The following is a 12,964-nucleotide window of genomic DNA, read 5'->3' as shown; positions in this document are numbered from 1 at the left end:
ACCTGACCCGACGCTCCCCGACCCGACCCCCCCCGACCCGACCCGACCCCCCCCGACCCGACACGACCCCCCGACCCGACCCGACCCCCCCGACCCGACCCCCCCCGACCCGACCCCGACCCCCCGACCCGACCCCCCCGACCCGACCCGACCCCCCCCCGACCCGACCCGACCCCCCCCGACCCGACCCGACCCGACCCCCCCCGACCCGACCCCCCCCGACCCGACCCCCCGACTCGACCCCCCCGACCCCACCCCACCCCGACCCGACCCCGACCCGACCACCCCACCCCCCCCGCCCCCCGACCCCCCCCAACCCCCCCACCCCCCCTGACCCCACACCCCCCCACCGACCCCCCCGACCCCACCCCCCCACGACCCCACCCCCCCACCCCCCCCCCCCCCGACCCCACCACCCCACCGACCCCACCCCCCCCGACCCCACCCCCCACCCCCCCCCGACCCCACCCCCCACCCCCCCCATCCCACCCCCCCACCCCCATCCCACCCCCCCCGACCCCACCCCCCCACCCCCACCCCCCCCCCGACCCCACCCCCCCACCCCCCCGACCCCACCCCCCCTGACCCCACCCCCCCACCCCCCCCACCCCACCCACCCCCCACCCCACCCCCCCCGCCCCCTCCCCCCACCCCCCCACCCCCACCCCCCCACCCCCCCACCGCCCCCCACCAGGGTGACGGAGCCAGACACGGAACGTGTGAGGATGGAGGAGTCCTCCTATACAGGAACGACCCTCCGTGCCCTCACCACGGCAACGCTCCCATCCCCGCCAGCAAAATACTGAACAAGCCCAGTGGTGGTAGCAATTCTGAGAACCTGGAATCAGATGAGGTAGAACGTCGGTTTGACCGAGGTATACACCATGGCCCCTATCTGTAGAAACCACAGGTTCCCACTGACCATGCTCAACGTCGCCTTAAAGAGGTGGAGTCAGGATGGGAGGGGACACTGAATGGTTAGGGACTGAGACACGGGAGACAGACTAGCGACCTTTTTAAAAAATAAATTTAGAGTATCTAATTCATTTTTCCAATTAAGGGGCAATTTAGCGTGGCCAATCCACCTACCCTGCACATCTTTAATTTGTGGGGGTGAGATCTACGCAAACATGGGGTGAATGTGAAAGCTCTACACGGACAGTGACCCAGAGCCGGGATTGAACCTGGCACCTCAGCGCCATCAGGCAGCAGTGCTAACCACTGCGCCACAGTGCTGTCCCTTGACTAGCGACCTTAAAGGAGCTGAAAGAGGGACTGGAACTATCGAATGGGAATGAACTCCGACATCTGCAGGTCAAAAACGTTCTCCGCAAGGAGACAACAACGTGCACAAGGACTCCGAGAAACACAATATTAGAGTTACTGGACGTGGACAGTCTGGGGAAGGGGAACTGCGGGGAGTTGTATGGATGACTTTTAGAATGGACACGCTCCCCATTGGGCAAAACAAGGAAAAAATGGGAGAAAGAGCTTGGGACGGAAATTGGGTGTGGTCTCTGGAGCGAAGCACTGAGCGGGGCCAACTCCACCTCTTCCTGCCCAAGGCTCAGCCTCATGCAGCTAAAATGGTGCGCAGAGCACACCTGACAAGAACCCACATGAGCAGGTTCTTCCCGGAGGAGCAGGACAAATGTGAACGGTGCCAGGGAGGCCCAGGCAACCACGCCCGCATGTTCTAGACCTGCCCTAAACTTGATGGGTTCTGGACAGCCTTCTTCGAAACAATGTCCAAGGTTGTAGGGTTGAGGGTAGAGCCATGCCTGAGAGTGGCAGTCTTCGGGGTAGTGGACCAGCCAGAACTCCACATGGGGAAGGGGGCCGACGTCCTTACCTTTGCTTCCCTAATCGCAAGCTGGAGAATCCTGCTCGGCTGGCGATCAGCAGCATCATCCGCAGCTGCAGATTGGCTGGCAGACCTAGCAGAATTTCTCCACCTGAAAAAGATTAAATTCACCATCCGAGGGTCAGAGGTTGGCTCCCACAAAGCGTGAGGGTCATACACCAGCTTGTTCCAAGACCTGTTCGAAGCCAACAACCAATAAAACAAGGGTGGGACAGACACACACACATGGGGGCCAACGGGAACACAGGAAGCAGACAGAAATGGGAGGGGGGAGGGAAAGGGGGGAGGGAAAAGGGGGAGGGGGGAGGAGACCAGAGGAAACAACAAGGGGAGGCCAGAAAGCGGCCGATACAGAGATCAGACAGCCCAACACAAGGCCACATTAAAGAGAACTCTCAAAGGCCGGCCAACAATAGGATAGGGAGAGGGGAGAAGAACACAGGAGGCCAAACAACAGAGATGGGAGGGGGGGGGGGGGGGGGGGGAAGGGAGAGGAAGGGCACTGCCCACATATAGACACCAGACAGCTATCCATGGGAAAGTAAAGGGCCAAGGGAAGGACCTTGAAACAGTGAAAGAGGGGAGGGCGGTGGGGAGGGGGGGGGGGGGTCAAGGAGGCGGGGGGAGGGGAACACATCGAAAAATAACAGCTTGTAAATTGTAACCATTGCATCTACGTTTAACGAGTATACTGTGTATAAAACTTTAATCAAAATATATATTTTTAAAGCTATTACTCGCTGCTTATGGTGTTTGGCACATAAATAGCCCTGTGTTGTAGTTTCGCCAGGTTGACACCTCTTTGTTAAGGATGCCCGGTGGTGCTCCTGGCATAGATTTCATAGAATTTACAGTGCAGAAGGAGGCCATTCAGCCCATCGAGTCTGCACCGGCTCTTGGAAAGAGCACCCTACCCGAGGTCAACACCTCCTCCCTATCCCCATAACCCAGTAACCCCACCCAACACTAAGGGCAATTTTGGACACTAAGGGCAATTTATCATGGCCAATCCACCTAACCTGCACATCTTTGGACTGTGGGAGGAAACCGGAGCACCCGGAGGAAACCCACACACACACGGGGAGGATGTGCAGACTCCGCACAGACAGTGACCCAAGCCGGGAATCGAACCTGAGAGCCTGGTGCTGTGAAGCGATTGTGCTATCCACAATGCTACCGTGCTGCCCACTCCACTTTTTCCTCCTCCACCTTTTATGTAGCCTGTCGGATCAGGTTTCAGTTCAATATCATTACGAAGAGCAGCACCTCCCTCATTAATTCTAGATCACCATTGAACAATCCCACTCAACGCTATTCTTTTTTTTTATAAATTTAAATTACCCAATTATTTTTTCTATTAAGGGGCAATTTAGCATGGCCAATCCACCTACTCTGCACATTTTTGGGTTGTGGGGGCGAAACCCACGCAGACACGGGGAGAATGTGCAAACTCCACACGGACAGTGACCCAGAGCCGGGATCGAACCTGGGACCTCAGCGCCGTGAGGCGGTTGTGCTAACCACTAGGCCACCGTGCTGCCCTAACTCAACGCTATTCTGACACAGATACGAGAGTGATAACACCTGAGTCAAAGTGACAGGTATAAATACTATAAGGTGCAATGCAAAGTCTTCCTATTCTATCCAATTTTTAACAGTTAAAATCAACAACAGTGAATAATTCTGAAACATGTGAAACGGGAAGCTATCTTACTTTTGAATAGTGAACGATATTGTTACTTTGATATTTAAAATACTGATCATTTTAAATGCTGGACTATTTGTTTCACAGAAAAGCTTACAGAATCCTTCGAATTGGCATTCTGCAGACGTTGATTCTGCAACCTTTGCTTCAGTTCATTTCTGCCGTCTTGTGGGCTGACGGTAAATATGACAACGGAGAGGTAATTACTGAGGTTTGCTTGTTTCGATTCTAATGCGCAGATCCAGCAAACAGTCTTAAATAAACACATCTTTCATCTGGAAATTTACTCAGGGTTTATTCAAGGCTATTTCTATGAAGAAATTACTTTACATGGGTTTTTTTTTTTAACCAACATTAATCTCTATTTTTATAATATTTGCATTGTGAGTTTGATCTTTATTTGAATATTTTTTCCACAAATGGATTTTGTAAATTTTGGATCCATTTTATAATCTCTAAAATTCCTAACACTGTCCTGGAATAAAACCTCCATAAATATGCATCATTTAGAAAGTCTGGAAACTTCCATCAAACTGCTAAGTATCGTAAGATTTTGTATTATTTTTGTTTTCTCTGGGATGTTCAGGGATTCTGTCAATTTGTGAGCTGTTTTGTGTTTGAACCAGTGCCAATTAGGGACATGGTAGACATTGGGCAGGATTTAACTAATTGGGAACAAAGTCCCATGGCGAATGTGTTTAGCCACGAGAAACCAGCACGCCGGTTAGATAGGGGGCCCTCAGCGGAGAACGCGCAGCTAAGGCTGACCTCGTTTTACACACTGGGGAACTCCACTCACCAGAACCCCTCAGCGAGAAATGGCGAGAGATTGGGGACACCATTTTTAAATGACATCCTGATACCTGGAGCCCCTGAAGCAACCCTGCCCCCACCCCCACACACCTGCATAGGGCACCCACAGGCTCGATCGCCACCCCACATAAAATGCCAGCTGGGCACCTTGGCAGTGGCAGGCTGACACCCAGGATGGCAAGAAGGAAGCTTCACCATCCAAAAAATCTTGGCCTTGGTTTGAAAAGGAACATCTCCAGCTCTCCCTCTTTCCTAAATCACGAACATGTACTCTCAATCCACTGCCTCAATTATTGAAAACGTTTGCTTCGATCGGTTCAACCAGAGTGGTATTGTTGGCACGGAAATATATTTAATTATCAGCAAAATGAGTGTGTCTCAAACTGTTCTTTATTACATAGGCAGCCATTATTTTGAAGAGACAGCCATATCTGAACCTGAAGCGACCAAATTTGAAATGTTTGAGGCTGAAAGTTTATTTGATATTCATCCTCGTTGACATTTTTTTCCAAATTTCTGCTAAATGCATTGCCTTGTCACACAATGCTCAAAAACAGCATAATAATAATCTTTATTGCCACAAGTAGGCTAACATTAACACTGCAATAAAGTTACTGTGAAAAGCCCTTAGTCGCCACATTCCAGCGCCTGTTCAGGTACACAGAGGGAGAATTCAGAATGTCCAAATTACCTAACAGCACTTCTTCCGGGACTTGTGGGAGGAAACCGGAGCACCTGGAGAAAACCCAAGTGGGAATCGAACCCGGAACCCTGGTGCTGTGACGCAACAGTGCTAATCACTGTGCTACTGTGCCGCCCATAATCATTGAAGCATGCAGTGCTTCCTCCCCATTTGACACCATCCTTAAACTGCTCGGGTAAAATGCTGAGCAACTGCAAAAGCATTTTTTCTGAATAAACCATCTTACTCTTCTCCTCAGTTTAGGGCTTCAGCCATGTAAACAGCAAAGTTTTTACCTTTTCTTAACTTTATTTGATTTATTGTCACGTGTACCGATGTACAGTGAAAAGTGTTGTTCTGCGTACAGTCCAGACAGGTCTTTCCATACATGAAAAAATATAGGACATACATAAATATACAATGTGAATACAGAGACACAGGCATTGGGTGAAGCATACAGAGTGCAGTTCTACTCAGTAGAGAAGATGTGTGAAGAGGTTAGTTCAGTTCACAAGAGGGTCATTCAGGTGTCTGGTAACAGCGGGGATGAAGTTGTTTTTGAACCTGTTAGTGCTTGTTCTCAGACTTTTGTATCTCCTGCCTGATGGAAGAAGCTGGAAGAGAGAATAACCCAGGTTGGACGGGTCTTTGACTATGCTGCCCGCTTTCCCAAGGCAGCGAGAGGTTAGACAGAGTCAATGGATGGGAGGTGGGTTCGCGAGATGGACTGGGCTGTGTTCATGACTCTCTGTAGTTTCTTACAGTTTGCGTCGAGCAGTTGCCATACCAGGCTGTGATACAGCCAGATAGGATGCTTTCTATAGTGCATCTGTAAAAGTTGATAAATCAGGGCTTACTGAAGTTTTCAGTGACCTCCTTCTCAGCTGTAACAAATCTGTGGTTCTGTAACATCCTGCTCTGGCAGATTTAGAAACTGTTCGTACTGTGATGTTTGTAGAAAAACCTTAACATGGCAAACCAAAGATTAGAACTTCTTTTGAACGATACTGACCAGTGAAACTCTGTGTTGCAGGTAAATCCAACCAATCCCTTGTTTTACATCAAGATCATGCTGAACATATCTGCTCTATCATCTCTATATGTGTTTAATCTGTTACTGAAGGCTGCCTTTGGAATTGCAGAAGCAGGTTATCATCTCAAGGCCAAATATGCAATTGTAATTATCTACACTATCATCAACAATCTGCAGCCGCTGATTCTAGAATGCCTCGCAACCTATCATGTCATTCCCTGTGGTAGTCTATATTCCTCAAAAAGCAGAGCATCACGTAAGTGAAACCTCTATTAATATGAAATGTCACTTGTCGATATTGAATGTGAAAAAGTGTAGGAAGGCAAATATTTTAAAAACAATGCTTTTGTTAACTTGCATGTGACAATTATCTATTACACTTTCTAAGCTGGGCAGCAAGGTGGCACAGTGGTTAGCACTGCTGCCTCACAGCACCAGGGACCAGGGCTCAATTCTGGTCCTAGGTGACTGTGTGGAGTTTGCACATTCTCCCCATGTCTACTCCAGTTTCCTCCTGCAGTTCAAATATGTGCAGGGTAGGTGGATTGGCTATGATCTATACGTGGGGTTACGAGGATAGGGCGGGAGAGTGCTCTTTCAGAGGGTTGGTGCTGACTTGATGGGCTGAATGGCCTCCTTCTGCATTGTAGGGATTCTAAGAATACTTCTCAAGGACAGTTGTACATAGACAATAAATATTGGCTTTCCAATGATTCCCACACCCTCGAGATGAATAAACAAAAGAGAAACGGATTGATTTTAGTATTGTGTGGAATAGTGGTTTTATAATTCTCGATATGGATAATCAGGATTACTTAATACATACAACTAGGTTCAGATCTTCATACTGATCACTTTCTAGACCTACAAAATTTTTATATCTTCCAGTTTTCATAATTTTCTTCCTTCAGGTTAATGTTAAATCTACGTTTATTTATTGTTTGCAAAAATATAGTTTATTCATAAAATATCTGAAAGAACATTACAAATGTTTCAAAATGGCCGTCACAGAAAGTGGAATGATATCCAAGTTTTCTACATATATCACATTGCAATCGGAGGTGCTTCAGTACAGTCAAAGGTACATTACCGACATTTCAAAATGGTTATTACAAAATCTGGATTTGGAGTAAGAGATGAATGTGGCAGGCAATGTTTCCCCTGAGTTCAATATGACACTTATTATATTGTGGGAGAAGTGTGAAGCGGGTCAACATCACTGTGAGGAGACCGGGAGAATGAAGCAGGTTATCACTGTGAGGAGGAGAATGAAGCAGGTCATCACTGTGAAGAGGAGAATGAAGCAGGTCATCACTGTGAGGAGGAGAATGAAGCAGGTCATCATTGTGAGGAGGAGAATGAAGCAGGTCATCATTGTGAGGAGGAGAATGAAGCAGGTCATCATTGTGAGGAGGAGAATGAAGCAGGTCATCATTGTGAGGAGGAGAATGAAGCAGGTCATCACTGTGAGGAGACCGGGAGAATGAAGCAGGTCATCACTGTGAGGAGGAGAATGAAGCAGGTCATCATTGTGAGGAGGAGAATGAAGCAGGTCATCACTGTGAGGAGGAGAATGAAGCAGGTCATCACTGTGAGGAGGAGAATGAAGCAGGTCATCACTGTGAGGAGGAGAATGAAGCAGGTCATCATTGTGAGGAGGAGAATGAAGCAGGTCATCACTGTGAGGAGGAGAATGAAGCAGGTCATCACTGTGAGGAGGAGAATGAAGCAGGTCATCACTGTGAGGAGACCGGGAGAATGAAGCAGGTCATCACTGTGAGGAGACCGGGAGAATGAAGCAGGTCATCACTGTGAGGAGGAGAATGAAGCAGATCATCACTGTGAGGAGGAGAATGAAGCAGGTCATCACTGTGAGGAGGAGAATGAAGCAGGTCATCATTGTGAGGAGGAGAATGAAGCAGGTCATCACTGTGAGGAGACCGGGAGAATGAAGCAGGTCATCACTGTGAGGAGGAGAATGAAGCAGATCATCACTGTGAGGAGGAGAATGAAGCAGATCATCACTGTGAGGAGGAGAATGAAGCAGGTCATCACTGTGAGGAGGAGAATGAAGCAGGTCATCACTGTGAGGAGGAGAATGAAGCAGGTCATCACTGTGAGGAGGAGAATGAAGCAGGTCATCACTGTGAGGAGGAGAATGAAGCAGGTCATCACTGTGAGGAGGAGAATGAAGCAGGTCATCATTGTGAGGAGGAGAATGAAGCAGGTCATCACTGTGAGGAGGAGAATGAAGCAGGTCATCACTGTGAGGAGGAGAATGAAGCAGGTCATCACTGTGAGGAGGAGAATGAAGCAGGTCATCACTGTGAGGAGGAGAATGAAGCAGGTCATCACTGTGAGGAGACCGGGAGAATGAAGCAGGTCATCACTGTGAGGAGGAGAATGAAGCAGGTCATCACTGTGAGGAGGAGAATGAAGCAGGTCATCACTGTGAGGAGGAGAATGAAGCAGGTCATCACTGTGAGGAGGAGAATGAAGCAGGTCATCACTGTGAGGAGGAGAATGAAGCAGATCATCACTGTGAGGAGGAGAATGAAGCAGGTCATCACTGTGAGGAGGAGAATGAAGCAGGTCATCACTGTGAGGAGGAGAATGAAGCAGGTCATCACTGTGAGGAGACCGGGAGAATGAAGCAGGTCATCACTGTGAGGAGACCGGGAGAATGAAGCAGGTCATCACTGTGAGGAGGAGAATGAAGCAGATCATCACTGTGAGGAGGAGAATGAAGCAGGTCATCACTGTGAGGAGGAGAATGAAGCAGGTCATCATTGTGAGGAGGAGAATGAAGCAGGTCATCACTGTGAGGAGACCGGGAGAATGAAGCAGGTCATCACTGTGAGGAGGAGAATGAAGCAGATCATCACTGTGAGGAGGAGAATGAAGCAGATCATCACTGTGAGGAGGAGAATGAAGCAGGTCATCACTGTGAGGAAGAGAATGAAGCAGGTCATCACTGTGAGGAGGAGAATGAAGCAGGTCATCACTGTGAGGAGGAGAATGAAGCAGGTCATCACTGTGAGGAGGAGAATGAAGCAGGTCATCACTGTGAGGAGGAGAATGAAGCAGGTCATCATTGTGAGGAGGAGAATGAAGCAGGTCATCACTGTGAGGAGGAGAATGAAGCAGGTCATCACTGTGAGGAGGAGAATGAAGCAGGTCATCACTGTGAGGAGGAGAATGAAGCAGGTCATCACTGTGAGGAGGAGAATGAAGTAGGTCATCACTGTGAGGAGGAGAATGAAGCAGGTCATCACTGTGAGGAGGAGAATGAAGTAGGTCATCATTGTGAGGAGGAGAATGAAGCAGGTCATCATTGTGAGGAGGAGAATGAAGCAGGTCATCACTGTGAGGAGGAGAATGAAGTAGGTCATCACTGTGAGGAGGAGAATGAAGCAGGTCATCACTGTGAGGAGGAGAATGAAGTAGGTCATCATTGTGAGGAGGAGAATGAAGTAGGTCATCATTGTGAGGAGGAGAATGAAGTAGGTCATCACTGTGAGGAGGAGAATGAAGCAGGTCATCATTGTGAGGAGGAGAATGAAGTAGGTCATCACTGTGAGGAGGAGAATGAAGCAGATCATCACTGTGAGGAGGAGAATGAAGCAGGTCATCACTGTGAGGAGGAGAATGAAGCAGGTCATCATTGTGAGGAGGAGAATGAAGCAGGTCATCACTGTGAGGAGACCGGGAGAATGAAGCAGGTCATCACTGTGAGGAGACTAGGAGGAGGCATTGCTATTTACAAACATAACTCTTTTTTTAGTAATGTGACATACCTGATGGTTTTAAACATATGTTGTACACATTTTGTTCCAAGTTCAGTCTGGTCAACCCGAGTGTTGGCTGAGTTGGTTAACGTGTCCCACCCTTACCTGTTGCTGGATGTTCCACTTGCACCACTGCTGATGCGTTGTTGATCACTGGCTCTGCCGGGTGGTCAGTGTCGTCTGTACCAGGGGAGTGGTAGGTGAGGGGCTCTCGGCTGTTACCAGGAGAGTGGTGGGTGAGGGGCTCTGTGCTGTTAACAGGTGAGTGGTGGGTGAGGGGCTCTCCGCTATTAACAGGTGAGTGGTGGGTGAGGGGCTCTCCACTGTTAACAGGTGAGTGGTAGGTGAGGGGCTCTGTGCTGTTAACAGGTGAGTGGTAGGTGAGGGGCTCTGTGCTGTTACCAGGGGAGTGGTGGGTGAGGGGCTCTCCGCTGTTAACAGGTGAGTGGTGGGTGAGGGGCTCCCCGCTGTTAACAGGTGAGTGGTAGGTGAGGGGCTCTGTGCTGTTACCAGGGGAGTGGTAGGTGAGGGGCTCTGTGCTGTTAACAGGTGAGTGGTAGGTGAGGGGCTCTGTGCTGTTACCAGGGGAGTGGTGGGTGAGGGGCTCTCCGCTGTTAACAGGTGAGTGGTAGGTGAGGGGCTCTGTGCTGTTACCAGGGGAGTGGTGGGTGAGGGGCTCTCCGCTGTTAACAGGGGAGTGGTGGGTGAGGGGCTCTACGCTGTTACCAGGGGAGTGGTGGGTGAATCCAGTCTGTGGGATCAGAGCCCACATTCAAAAAAGTAATTCAAGATGTGACATCACCGGGTAGCAGACAGACGACTCTCCGATGAGTATTTTCATATGGGCAGCACGGTGATACTGTGGTTAGCACTTCTGCCTCGCAGCGCCAGTGGGTTCTATTCTGACCTCGGGTGACTGTCTGAGTGGAGTTTCTACGTTCCCCGTGTCTGTGTGGCTTTCCTCTGGGTGCTCTGGTTTCCTCCCACAGAAATAATATGCGGGTTAGGTGGATTGGCCATGCTAAATTGCCCCTACATTTCTAAAGGGGGGTTGTGCCTGGGTAGGGTCAGTGCAGACTTGATGGGCCGAATGGCTTCCTTCTGCACTGTAGGGATTCAATTCTATATTTGCCTCCTCTAAACAGGATTATAAACTGGTGAGTCTTTCCTTACTGTTTTTAAGTAAGTTTAAAGTAATTTAAGTTTAAATTTAAAGCAAGTTTTACTAGTATTAGTAAGGCATATAAACTATCATGAGGGCCTATTAGTATTCATAAAGGTTTAATAGTATTCCTAAGGTTTATTGATCGCAGTGAAATTTATTAATTTTGGTCAAGGTTTATTAGCAGTAGCAAGGTTATTAACTAACGAGCAGAGCAATGGCAGGGCTGGCCTCACTGCTGGAGTGCACATCCTGTGCTGTGTGCAAACTCCAGGAAGCTTCCCGTGTCCCGGGTCATCATTTGTGCAAGAAGTGGCATCACTTTTAGATTTAATTTATTGTTCTGTATTGCTCCATACATAAAAACATATGATAAATACATGAGAATACATCATGAAAATACATAAACATAGACAGCGGGTGAACTATATGGTATGTCGTGCTACAACTGTAGAGAAGATGCATAGAAAGATCAGTTCAGACCACAGTAGGGTCATTCAGGAGTCTGGTAACAGCGGGGAAGAAGCTGCTTTTGAATCTATTGATGCGTGTTCTCACACTTTTGTATCTTCTGCCTGAGGTTGGAAGAGAGAATAGTCCGGTTGGAATGGGTCTTTGATTATGCTGCCCGCTTTCCCCAGGCAGCGGGAGGTGTAGACAGAGTCAATGGATGGGAGGCGAGTTCTCGTGATGGACTGGGCTGTGTTCTTGACTGTAGTTTCCTATGGTCTTGGGCCGAGCAGTTGCCATACCAGGCTGTGATGCAGCCAGATAGGATACTTCTACAGAAATTGGTAAGAGTCAATATGGACATGCCGAATTTCCTGAGGAAGTATAGGCGCTGTTGTGCTTTCTTGGTCGTAACATCAAGTGGGTGGTCCAGGACAGATTTTTGGTGATGTGCACACCTAGGAATTTGAAGCTGTCAACCATCTCCACCTCGGCACCATTGATACAGACAGGGGTGTGTAAGATACTTTGCTTCCTGAAGTCAATTACCAGCGCTTTAGTTTTGCTGACATTGAGGGAAAGATTGTTGTCATTACACCACTTTGCTAGGTTCTCTATCTCCCTCCTGTAGTCTGACCCATCGTGTTTGAGATCCGACCCAAGCAGTTGTGTCATCAGCAAACGTGTAGATGGAGTTGGAGCTGAATTTTGCCACACAGTCATGTGTGCATAGGGAGTATATTAGGGGGCTAAGTACACAGCCTTGTGGGGCCCCGGGATTGAGGACTATCATGGACGAGGTGTCGTTTATCATTACTAATTGCGGTCTATGGGTCAGAAAGTCGAGGATCCAGTTGCAGAGTGAGGAACCAAGTCCTCGGGATTATGGTGCTGAAGGCGGAGCTGTCATCAATGAATAGGAGTCTGACATAGGTATCTTTGTTGTCGAGATGCTCCAGGGATGAGTGTAGGGCCAGGGAGATAGCATTTGTTGTGGACCGGTTGTAGCTGCAGGCGAATTGCAGTGGATCAAAGCAATCTGGAAGGTTGGTGTTGATGTGTTTTATGGCTAACCTCTCAATTATTTCATAATAATAGATATTAGGGCCACTGGTCTGTAGTCGTTGAGGCATGTTGCCTGGTTCTTCTTTGGCACCGGTATGATGGTGGTCTTCTTGAAGCACGTAGGAATCTAGATACGGAGTAGGGAGAGGTTGAAGATGTCGGGGAACACACCCGCCAGTTCGTCCACGCAGGATCTGAGTGCAGGGACTCCATTAGGACATATTGCTTTCCATGGGTTCACTTTCAGGAAGGCCGATCTGATTTCTGAGACGGTGACGGTAGGAATGGGTGTGTCCGAGGCTGTTGGGCCAGGTGACATCAGTTTGTTGGCTTCCTGCTCGAACCGAGCATAGAATGCATTGAGTTCATCGGGGAGGAGTGCTCTGCTGCCGGAGATTCTAT

General features: G+C 49.0%; 1 protein-coding gene across 1 annotated transcript in view; it reads left to right on the top strand.

Annotated features, from left to right (window-relative positions):
* Positions 1-12,964, top strand: part of LOC119954269 (organic solute transporter subunit alpha-like) — a 37,864-nt gene that overhangs the window by 22,772 nt on the left and 2,128 nt on the right. Inside the window, exons 5-6 of the mRNA XM_038779365.1 lie at positions 3,657-3,768; positions 6,098-6,353. Of these exons, the coding sequence (XP_038635293.1) occupies positions 3,657-3,768; positions 6,098-6,353 (368 nt within the window). The remainder of the gene's footprint in view (positions 1-3,656; positions 3,769-6,097; positions 6,354-12,964) is intronic.

Source organism: Scyliorhinus canicula, chromosome 2 (assembly GCF_902713615.1).
Source record: "Scyliorhinus canicula chromosome 2, sScyCan1.1, whole genome shotgun sequence".
NCBI lineage: Eukaryota > Metazoa > Chordata > Chondrichthyes > Carcharhiniformes > Scyliorhinidae > Scyliorhinus > Scyliorhinus canicula.
The sequence above is the reverse complement of the archived record's forward strand: the minus strand, read 5'-3'. Positions and strand labels throughout refer to the sequence as shown.